This window comes from Parasteatoda tepidariorum, chromosome 8 (assembly GCF_982258835.1).
Source record: "Parasteatoda tepidariorum strain Cologne lab strain chromosome 8, Ptep-v5.0, whole genome shotgun sequence".
Classification (NCBI taxonomy): Eukaryota; Metazoa; Arthropoda; class Arachnida; order Araneae; family Theridiidae; genus Parasteatoda; species Parasteatoda tepidariorum.
The window spans coordinates 62,433,402-62,446,043 of record NC_141762.1 but is presented as its reverse complement, the minus strand read 5'-3'; the positions used below and the strand labels follow the sequence as shown (position 1 = coordinate 62,446,043).

The 12,642-nt window shown below is 34.6% G+C and overlaps 1 protein-coding gene across 1 annotated transcript in view; it reads left to right on the top strand.

Moving 5' to 3' along the window:
* Nucleotides 1-230: 230 nt before the first annotated feature.
* LOC147806195 (uncharacterized) overlaps nucleotides 231-12,642 on the top strand; it is a 75,503-nt gene continuing 63,091 nt past the window's right edge. The window contains exons 1-3 of the mRNA XM_087168976.1: nucleotides 231-397; nucleotides 2,303-2,578; nucleotides 5,019-5,157. Coding sequence (XP_087025102.1) covers nucleotides 264-397; nucleotides 2,303-2,578; nucleotides 5,019-5,157 — 549 coding nt within the window. The 5' untranslated portion in view covers nucleotides 231-263. The remainder of the gene's footprint in view (nucleotides 398-2,302; nucleotides 2,579-5,018; nucleotides 5,158-12,642) is intronic.

The following is a 12,642-nucleotide window of genomic DNA, read 5'->3' as shown; positions in this document are numbered from 1 at the left end:
GATAAATACATATTTCTGTGCTGCTGAATCAATCGTCTTTGAATTTGTCTCTATAACTTTTTATCCGACAGTTTTTAAAAATTATTATTTTTCAAGATTATAATTAGAATATTTTTTTTAAAAATATGATCAACATTTCTTAAAAAGTAAAATTTTATAACAATTGATTCGTTATGAAAGTATAATTATCCATAGTTGTGTTTAACTTCTTTATTTTATTTTAGAGCATTGAACATTTTGGTAATATCGGAGGTTATGTCGGAATGTGGCTGGGCATATCTCTAGTTGCAGTTTTTGATTTCCTGAGTACAGCGTTCGATTTGCTGAAATTTCCTTTTCGAAACTTTCATGTTAAAAAGACTCGAGTGCGCAGAATAAATCTCCAAAAAAGGAACAAGTAAGACTTCGACGATTTTAAACAGATGTTAAATTCGGCAACGAAAATGTTACTACATTGTTCAATTTAGACTAAAGTAAAAAACAGCTCTAATAAAGTACAAATAAAAGAACAGTAATTGATATGCTATTGTCTCAGTCCTGTAAACAAAAAACCTTCTCCAGTGTCTAAATCTCAAATTAAATTCTTCAAATTAAATCATTTCTCGCAATCCACTAAGCTTTCCGAATCGAACTTTAACAGCATTTCAATTGTTTTACCTTATCTGAAGATCAGCTCCTAAATCTCAAAGATTTTGAAAAAGAATTTGAGTTTAACAAAACCAGAAATCAAGAGAAATAGAAAGTTCCTCATTCGTGGACTCCCAGTGAACTTCGAATCCAGTAAAATTTCTTTAGAAATAGAGAAATTAAGCATCGATATCCTTAAGATTCATTATCCAGTTCAAGGATTATCCAGTTCAAGGAGCGAGAGGGCGAGGCTTGTAGGCTCCTCCCACTTTTCCTAGTGATGGTTATGGAGGCAACCAATCAGCATCAAGTTTTCCACATCGAACACAATCGGTTTCCGGTCAAAATAGAGAGATTCCGCGGCGGCAGAAGTCCACTCCAATGCTTCCGATGTCAGGCCTACGGCCATGCACAAAGTGCATGCTCGGCGAAAGCCACTTCTCATTGGAATGCCGCAATGAAAGATCTACTCCACCTAGATGTTGCAACAAAGAACACACTGCAAATTTTTCGGGGTGCGAGGCCCACCCCCGGAAAAGATTCCAACAACATAGAAAAGACTCCCCAGCATCAACATCAATTAGGCTTGTCAACATCATCAAAGAGCTGCAGGAGCTCTTAAAGAAAGAAGAGGTGATTTCGCTTCTGACCTCCATTCTCCGGGGTAAATCCCCAAAGGTCTGATGATCACATTTACAACAAAGACTCTCAACTCCCAGTTTCAGTTGCCTGCTTCAAATATCTACCGAAATATCCAACCCCACTCTTCCCTTATTGACTCTTATCTTCGATGGAGAAGTAGATAGCACTTCGGGCTATGAACTTCGTAAAAATAGATTATATCAGTATCGAGGTCGTTGCAGCGTCTGAGACCTCATCCCTATACTTCGTTTTCCCTGGTGACGCCCACCTGCAGTAGGAGATGCTTGCATTCTACAATTTAAATTTTAATTGTTTTAATAACAACTTTTGAATGGTTTTAACGAATAACCTGTTTTCTGGAGTTTGTTTCTTGAAGGATTGTTAACGTTTTCTATTAAAGAAGGATGTTTCATTGCAATATTGTTTTATTTGACATCCTCCAGTTTATCATGAAACAACAATACTTCATAATGAGAATCTTAACATATGTTTTCAAACATTCCTGTAAGCACGAAATCAGTGAAACTATGAACATAATGAATCACCAGATAACGTATGTCTGAGAAAATAAAATATTTTCAAACTTTGTCACTGCTAGAGGCCATTAAAAAGATCAAAGATTTTAACAATCTAAGACCAGTATATTTAATGACGAAACTAATGAACGGTAATTTGTTATTGTTCTATAAAACAGATATGAAGGATTTTGATGTTTTTAGTATTTACTTTGCATTTTTCGACTGCAATTGCTTTTTCCTCATCTCTTTACTATTGAATTTATATTCTCTAATGTGCTAATAGTGTTTCAGCTCATTTTTTGAAATGATTATAAAACTATACATTTACATGGCCATTAACACTCTTAACGTCAATACGCACACAAAACAAATTAAATATCTGACATTTTATAACGCTATCTCTCGTTATGCAAAATATTATTTGTTGCACTTTTTGGTACTTTGTTTTCATAATATTTTTGATCTTTATACTTTTTGTTGTAGCAGTCATGTATTTTAATTTCATTTCCTTTCAGGAATGTTAATAAGAAAAAACCCAAATTTTGGTCCAATTATTTGACGAATGTTTTTCGGGATTCGATGCTGAGTGGCGTTCCGCAAATTCTTCTGGCTGAGAGTAAAGTCAAGAAATGCGTTCTTACATTGGTCTTTCTGTCTTGTATAGTAGGATACCTTTATCAATCCTCTGAATTCCTGCGACTTTATTGGAAGTACGAAACTGTTGTTGATATACATTTAACTAACAGCAACCTAACAGAATTACCTTCAATTACCTTTTGTAATTATGATGGGTAAGTATGTTAAAACTATATATTTTTCATAACCAAATCCTATTTGTTTATTCTACAATTTTCAATATAACTGTTGAGAGTAGCAGAAAAATGTTTTAGGGGAAGGTTTGCAATAATAATTTACTTTGATCCTACTTAACTGAACTTGATCCTATTTAACTTAACTTCGTGGTATCCTAAAAACTGACAAATAGAGAGGGATGATAAAATAGACTTTTTTTTTTGTGGTTGTTACTTGGATCTATTTCTCATTGGCCTCGGAAGTGCCAAAATTGCTGCTCCCGTATCGTTATCCAGTGGGCAACTGTGGCTAATTCACGGCGGTGGAGTAGGACCGCCCACGTCATACAACTTCAAACTGGTTTATATGGTGGGTTACAATTACACGGAAGAAAGGATATAGAACACACAGAAAGAGAAAGATACATTCATGTCTACGGGGGGATTCGAACTAACACTCACTGGCCCCTTAGTCCAGTACAGTGACCAGTAGACCACGGTGATCGGCTGATGAAAGACATCAATAAGAGGAAGAATTGTCATATAACATAATCACGAAAAGAGCATTCAGGCTCGTTTTGTATCTAGAGGAGATATAAAAAGCTCTTCCAGGGTCTCCGAGTTACCCCAAGACTCTTTTTTACGTCATTGTGGAAGGATGCAGCATTGAAAATAAATCTCTTTTTAGTTTGCTATTTTGTGTAATATATATATACTTTTTTTTAATAGCGCGCACTTGGGGTTCGTCCCATTAGCCACAGAAATGCCAGAACTGCTACTCCCTTCTCGTTACCCAGTGGGCAGCTGTGGCGAAGTCACGGCGGTGGAGCAGCGTCGCCCACGTCACTCAACCACAAACTCGTTTATAGGGCGGGTCGCATTCACACAAAGGAGAAAAGCCATAGAACACAGAGAGAGAAACAAGCATCCATGCCCTGAGCAGGATTCGAACCCGTGGCCAATGGCTCCGCAGTCAGACACGCTAACCACTCGGCCACCTGGTCCGCAATTTGTGTAATATATTTCGTTTCTTCTTATAACTCCTGGAGTTTGCCTGTCGACTTCTGGAACTTTCTTTTTACCGTTAGATACAATATTAGTTGATTTAGTGATAGTCTTTGAGTGTGTTTTGAGCGGAATGTCTTATTGAGTGTCTATTACGATAAAGTCTAAATTCGTATTATTTCTCAACAAAAATTTAGATTTAATTATCTGAAAATCGCATGATGCGTTGTGCAATATATTTTGCTTTTTGCACATTGCATGATTTTGTGATAGTCTTTGAATGTGTTTTGAGTGGAATTTTTATTGAGCGGAATTCTCACCTTTTTTACCAAAGATCAATTCTAACTTCATATTACTTCTTAACATGAAATTTGATATACGGGGGGTTAGAAAATCATAGAAACTTTTTAAATTTTCAAGATATTCAAAAAAAATTTTTTTATAAGTGTGAATAAAAACAAAATTGCGAGTGAGCAAAATTGTGAGAAAAAAATTCTTTAAATGTTTTTGGCGTATGCACAGTATGAAAATATTACTTTAAACACTCATTACTTACGCAATTTCAAAAGATTTTTTAAATCTTAAAATTATATTTTTATTATTAATTAAAAATAGCTTTAAATTTTTTTTTTAATTTTGTAGAATATTTCTGTCATTATAACAAGTCATTATAACAACGTTAGTCAAGAAATTGAACTTTTATAAAATGTCCATTTTTCCATGAATGTTTAAGCTAGGTTAACGATATTTTCTGCAGTTGTTTCATATGACGTAATTGACATGAATTGCAAGATTATCGCTGTATTTTTTGCATAGGATGTTCAAAAGCATTCTTTTTCTTCTGTTCGTAATTTATTGCTGGTATCTCAAGCCTCTAAAAGCTTTAAACTTTATTGACATGTGTGAGAAATTGCATGAGTGATACACTCGTAAAATTTTTGAAAATAATCTTGTAAGTATTTCTTGAGAAATATGAAATAATGAGTTAGTGCAGATGTGTTAATTATTCTCTTTGTTCAACCCTGAATATCGAATATCGTACCATACAATACATTTTGTTTATTGCATATTGTATGATTTAGTGATAGTCGTGGAGCGCGTTTTGAATTGAATTTCTTTCAGAGCGAAATTTTTAACATTTTCGATATAACTATCTAAATATCTTAATAAGACAATCCAGGCAATTAATAAGACATATCCAATAAGACAATATTATTTGTTTGTTATATCTCAACTAATATAATACGCAGAATTTCTGAGCAGTAATAAAGAAGAGAGCCTTCTAATCTTTAAAGCTAATTTATTCAATAAATTGGAGTTTGAATTAGAACTAAGAACTTTTTCTCACTAATCTACGATATTTGTTTCCTATATCTTCATTTTCAAATGAATTAGAGTAAAATTAAGAAACTCTTCAAAACATTCAATTTTGCAGATCAAATATAACGAAGATATGTGGAGAGTTAAAACCTGATTGGTGTTTTCCATTATCTAAAGAACCAGAACTTCCTGAAAAAGTCTGTGAATGTTTACCTCAGCGTTATTGTGAAAATGGCACTTTTAAAGATAGAAAGGTTTGTATTTATACATTCTGTTTTAATTCAATTCTACAGCAGCACTGCATGAGAACATTGCTTTCTCGCTTGACTTTTATATATCACCCAAACCGAGTTATCGGGATGATTACTAATTTGTTTATTTTTTATTAATTTAATGTAATTAATTTAATATAATTAATTTCAATAGTTAAATGGCCATTAATTTGACTTAAAAGTGGTGGTTAGTTTAACCAGTAAATTTTTTTAGTGAGAATTTTCAAAACCTTAGAAGCAAGGAAAGCAGGAGACTTCCAGCTTTAAACTAAGAAAGATTCATAATAAAAGGATAGTTTTTTTATCATATATATATATATATATATATATATATATATATATATATATATATGTAATACAAAAATAATAAATACTTTTGTATTAATAAAAGAATTAAAACTCTTTCGGTTTCATAAAATGTCTTTGTTAAAGAGTAAGCGTTGAGATATTTTATTTTGGAAATTCAAAGCTGAAAACATACCATTGAATAATAATTAGATTTTTATTTCAAAGGAAGAGTTATTCACTTATAATCTTGCCCCTCTTTCACTTCCATATTAGGAAGCAGTAAATGATTTTCCATAATGCATTAGTAGGGTTGCAGACTTGCAAAGATCTTGTTTGTTTTTTGATTGTGTCGGGCCAATTGTTACTCAATTTGGTAAGAGACTGATCATCTCTGCTAATTCTAAAAGTGACAACTTATCTCTGCACATTAGACAGTAGAATTCTCAAAATGTTAAGGTTAAAAAAGATGTTTCAGTAAAAGTAAACATCGAAAAAATAAAAATGATAAAAAAGATGTTTCAGTAAAAGTAAACATCGAAAAAATTAAAGTTTAAGATGTTTCAGTAAAAGTAAACATTGAAAAAATAAAAAGAACGAATGTCCAAAACGTTCAAATGATTCGAAGATGATCTAGGTAATGGATGCGCTCATTATCAGGTTAATATCGACGAAAAAATATGTAAAGGGTAAAAAAAAACAAAAAGAAAAATAGGAAAAAGAAAGTATGGCCGAAAAACTGATTACAAAATAAATAAAGAATAATTAAGTAAACAAAATTTTGAAAAAGTGCATTTATCAAAGCTTAGGAAATATTTTTAACCACACAGAATCTTAAATTCTAATTAAATAACACTTGTTGTCCAGTTCATTTGCATAAAAATTTTGTATATTTTTATGTGAAAAATTTTTGAAAATCTTAGTAGAAAAGTTACATGAACATTTTTCATTTTTCTTTCTGTTTAGTTGACTAAACAGATAAATTTCATTATCATGTTTTTTATATTTTTATTAGCGTAAATGTTCTATTTGTTTCACATACAATTGAAAAAATATTATTTGTAGTAGGGAAAAGGAACAGTCGTTCCAACCTGAATTTTATAAATTTAAAGTTTTCCAATTTTTTTTATTTTGCCTAAACAAAAATTTTTTTTTGGGGGGGGGATGTAATACAAAAATAATAAATACTTTTGTATTAATAAAAGAATTAAAATTTTTTCGGTTTCATAAAATGTCTTTATTAAAGAGTAAGCGCAGAGATATTCTTTTTCGGAAATTCAAGGCTGAAAACATACCATTGAATAATAATTAGACTTCAAAGGAGGATATTTCAAAGGAGGAGTTATTTTTAGAATCTTGTTCCTCTTTCACTTCCATATTAGGAAGCATTAAATGATTTTCCATAATGCGTAGAGTTACAAAGGTATGACGACTGGAACCTAATTACACCAAAATCTGTAGTATTTAATGCTGGACCGAAATTTTTCGCATGTCTCTTGCTGAATGACGTGTTCCAATAAACATCTGCCGGAACCATCCGTAGTTTCGTCCACACCCCCTCCTCTGCGGAGAGGGGATGTGAACTGTTATAACCACCAGTATATCTCTAAATAAATCCTTTTATAACGTATTATGGCTTTCGACTGCATTATTAAATCTGAATATACCAATGATAACAGGGATGTAGTCCTGTTATTATATGTATATATATATATATACTAGCTGACCCGGCGAACTTTGTTCCGCCTTAATGTCAATAAATAAGCAGATTTTTTTTTTATTGGAAAAAATACAAAAAAAATTAAATTTCTACATCAATCATTCATAATTATTTCTGTATTTTAGTACATAGGTTGCTCTTCATTTAAGTACCTTGTGATACACGACATTTTTTGTTTTATTATCAGGCGCAAAAACAAACAACGCAGATGGTCTTCCGACCCGTGAACATGCCACGTATAATTGACCATGGGAAAAACATGAATGTTCTAGATTTAAACCACAAACTTTTAAGGATTGGCCTTGTGATTTGTTGATGGTCATGGCAAATGCAAGACGTATCGGAAATTGAAGTCTTTTAAATTCAAACGGCATATCGGTTGGGATCATCGGTATCCTCGGAATGAGAACTTCCTCACCTTTGAATTTTCCTATCATTATCGTAGCGTAAATTACATTGTTCATCAATTTTCTAACCACCAAACGCGTACCGTTGCACAGTTTTGGTTGGTTTATGTTTCGAAGCATGATTACTACGGAGCCAACCTTTAGGCGTAAATTGTGCGGTGGTAAGCCAGGCACGTCCAAAGAGTTTAAAAATTCAATTGGATAGTTGGTGGCTTCATCTTCATTTGTGACGCAGTCAATAGATTTGAATGAATGCATTGTTCCAATGATCTTATTTTGAATTATGTAGTTTAGGTCATCTACATCTTTATTCTTAGCCGCTAAAATTGCTCGCTCACTTATCCATTCATAATTTTTGTAGTTAGAAATAATTTCTGGAAATACATTGTTGATAAGTTCGTCTTTTGATGAGACAAAATTACAGAAATTATTTGGAAATGATATTAATCCGCTCGATTCATCGACAGGTACTTGACCATTACCGATAGTCAGCAATTGCTCCGAGAAATCTTCAGCAGATGTATCATTAAGCGATGTAATTCTCATGTTTGTTGTCAGTTGCAGTTTCTTCACATGGCGCCATAGATTTGACGATTTGAGGCAAGCGTTTATTTTGTCGGCAGCCGTAGATCTTGGAATTACTGGCAGTATTTGGCGGAAATCGCCAGAAAGTAAAATCATTGCTCCTCCAAAACATCTCGAGTCATTGCGTAAATCTTTTAATGTTCGGTTAAGTGCTTCTAATGCACGTTTATGCGCCATTGTGCATTCGTCCCAGATGATGATTTTCGATACCGCTAAAACTTTGGCCATTGCTGAGTGTTTTGCAATATTACACGTTGGTTCTTCAATAGTTTGAAGATTTAACGGTAATTTGAATGCTGAATGAGCCGTACGGCATCCTTCTAACAATGTGGCTGCTATTCCAGAAGAAGCAACTGCAACCGCTATGTTAGATCTCGCCCGAACAGTTGCTAAAACTAATGACATGAGGAATGTCTTGCCAGTTCCACCAGGGGCATCTAGGAAATATAAACCACCATATTCATTATCGATTGCCTTCATTAAAGTATCATAAACTTCCTTTTGTTGGTAATTCAACAGGGGTACATTCGTTTGAACTACTAAATCTAATTCCTGGTGATCATATTCACGTTCCCGTTCCAATTCTCGATTAAATGCGTCATTCATTTCACGATATGGTGCTGGCATTCCTAACCTGATTAATAAATTACCGCACATGAGGTAACACATATCTTCGATCAATAGTAAAGCACGATTATGTATCTCCTCATTCATCTCAATATCGGGATTTCTGGAACTGACACGAATTTGATGTAAAATATCTTCTGACATATTATCCTTGTATTTGTGCCACAGGTTACATGGGTTTGATGGAAAACATGTCGAAATTATGATAGCGAATAATGTGCGTATCTGACTTGGAGATGCAGAGATAATGGCTTCAGCGATTGTCGTATCCCAATGACTATCGTTTTCTAATAACTTCAATTCTTCACATGCAGCACGATATGTTGGGAATATTACACCATTAACAGTTCGTAGTGACTCAAATGACGTTGGCCCACGCACATTTACCATATTCCTTGGATGAACTGTATACATACGACCAAGAGCATCAGTAGAACGCACATCTGGATACCCAGGAACCGCATCGCCTTGCTTCCGTCTTTGAAAATTCTTCGATGAAGCATTCCAAGTATAATAACGTGGCATCTCCGAGTAAAGCAAAGGTCGTGCAAACTGATCGCTTTGGCAGATAGCAAAAAAACTGGTCAATGTAGTTGCTGGAGGTGTTTCAGCACGTTGCGTAGCATTCGAAGCCGTGAAATATACTCGTTGACCATTCTCCAGATGCACCGCCAAATGCGTAACAGTAGGATGACGTTCGTGAATGGGAAATGCGAATATACGCCAAATCGCTTCATTACAGTTCACATAACGACCAACTTGATAGCGTGAAATTTCATCGTTGGTATTCGAGGATTGCAATCCAAAAACCGCCATATCACTGCCTTTCGTGACATATTTGCAAATATATTTTATGGACTTAACTGAATTGCAGTATTCAACGTTGCAATGTGTCTTGAACGATTTAGAAATAAGTGGCGAATATGGAACAATCCAACTGTTGTCGACAACGAAATCCATTCTTTTCAATTTCGTTGTGACAGTTCGACCGTTGTCATCTGGTGATCGACGCCGATACAGCGGATAACCATCATTGCCAGTGACAGTCTCCGCCGTTAATTTCCGTGGATATCGTTTAGAGCACTTTCTATCGACCATGCAAGGTGATTGGGGATTGATGGCACCACACGGTCCATGAATCATATTAGTAGTAACAACATCATGTAGGTCTGGATCGACTTCATAATCAGGAATCTCAGCACATATGATATCATCTATTTGGTCAGGCTGAATTCTTTCCACTAACCAAATAAGAATGTGTGCGTGTGGCAGGCCTCGCTTTTGCCATTCGATTGAATACATCCAGCATCGAGTATCTCCAAAGACGCGTTGTTTAACAATAAAGTTCATCAGGGACCGAATTTTTTGCCTGAATATACGTGCTGTGATGTCGTGTCTATCACTTGATGTTTGTCCGGGAAGCAGCAATTGAGTAATTTCTATCCATTTTGGATTACAGGTAAAAGTAATAAAGAGATCGGGCCGACCATAATGACGAAAATATGTCATTGCATCTTGTGCATATTCATGCATATGACGTGGACTACCAATGTATGTCGCCGGCAGAATAGTTAATCGACCAATATTAGCTGCATTTCCTTCAGTACTAACTGCATCACGTAAATGGATGTACTCATCAGAACGCAGTTTGGCTTGGTTCAACCTAATGAATGTTAAACGTTCCGTTTCTATTTTTACATACATGTCAACGCAATACTGCTGAAACAATCGACGAAACCGCAGCAAATAGTTGTCAGCATTTTGACGAATCATCAAACGATATGCGTAATAATTCATTGAGCTAACTTTCTTTGTAGTTTCTTCACCTGAAATTAAAAATTTGATAATTAACCATTTCAAAGGCAAATTTTAAAGGCAAACAATACAGACATTAACCATTTTTTTAATAAACATTATTTTAAATCAGTGTCTTTCACAAATAAATGAAATAAATTATGATACTGATACTCACCATTCAATGGATTTTTCATTTTAATATTAAAATAATATCCATCTTCTCCTTGCCAAAACATCAGCGGGTATTGCAATGTGTCATATGATCGATGAGTTTCAGATATTTGTTGCAGTTGCCCAGTATCGCGACGTGTAAGCACAATATCGCGTTTTTCCAATTGTTCACCAACAATCAGGATGGCAACTTCGTCTACTGTTGGAGCATTAAATGTCCTTTCGTGTGTTCCAGATGGTCGTTTATCTGCTTTGATAACAACTTTATAGTCATCACTTGGCATGCGCTCTAAAGCACTTTTAAACAACCTGACCAACGCATGATGTTCATGAAGCAGACACTGCAAGTCTTGAAGAATTGCTCGCTTCATTCCTGCTTTGATCTCTAGGCGTCGATCAAGTTGTTCTTCCATGTTGCCCATGAAATATATTTGTAAAAATTTATTCTGTGTATCCTCGAAAGGTAGTAATGATCCAATTCGATGATGAATCTGTCCTTGTATCTACAAAATAAAAACCAGACAGTATTAACTGGGTTATAAACACTTTTTTCGGTGGGAGAGTAGAGTTCAGAATTAGCAAATATACTACATAGGTACCAATAGATAAAGTAAGTTATTCTTTAACTACATTCTATATAAGTACAAAAATAAATACCTTAAATGTCGGATTAAATCCCCGTTCTTCGATAATATCTGCCCCAAATGACGTCATCTGGAAACAACCATTGTATTTTTGAGTATTTGCAAGAAAGTGACGTGATTCTTGTGTTTCGCCACAAAGCAATGAATACAATGGCTCAGGTGGCGGAGTCAACAATGGCAATTTCACTTTACCATTAAGGCAGCATAATCCAGGCGTTTCTCCGGAAAACTTTAATGCACCACAATACTCGCAAACTACGTCCATTTGCCCAATGCAAACGCTAGGATGCAAGCTGTAATCATTGCTGCAATCGTATTGAAACGCTGCTCGATTCAAATCAGCACTTGATAAATATCTTGTTCTGCGTCGCAAATTATCTATTTGTTGACCTCTGTTGTTCGCTCGACGATTCTGCATTGCCAACCGAGCTGTTTCACGGGCTGCTTCACTTTGCTCTCGTGATTGAGAAGCACGAAGTCGAGCCATACTATCGCGGCGCTGTTCACGTGCAATTTCTTGTTCTTCTTCAGTCCTTTCATTTGCAGTATTTCGTATTCTTCTTGCATCACGGCTTTGTCGGGAAAGATTCGATCGTCTTGGTCGCGGCATTATTAATTATTAATGATCCAATTCGATGATGAATCTGTCCTTGTATCTACAAAATAAAAACCAGACAGTATTAACTGGGTTATAAACACTTTTTTCGGTGGGAGAGTAGAGTTCAGAATTAGCAAATATACTACATAGGTACCAATAGATAAAGTAAGTTATTCTTTCGGCGGATATTTTTTCGGCGGAAATCTTTTGGCTATTGCTTTTAGCACTGATTGAAAACCGTCTTCGCCATTAACAGCTTGAGCTTGGCGCCATATAAATTCGATAAGGTATTACGAAAAACCACGTATAGCACGTAGGGTTGCCGTAAGTAGGGTCGCCAAATTTGGCAATTTATGCGAATTTTGGCCTTGTTGCGTTAATACGTAAGTACCTTTAATAGACCCTTTGGACACCATCTATTGATAAATAAATTAAAAATATAGTTGAACTATACGTATTAATTTATGAAGCTATGATATTAGTGCTCAATAAATCGACAAAGCTAAGGTTTTAAATTTTCATTTATACATGTATCATTTCCAATTATGTAAAAAATTTTATCTACTAAAATTTAAAGATTTAGAATATTTACTACTAAGATTTAGTATGTTCTTGTACAGTATTTCGCTTTTT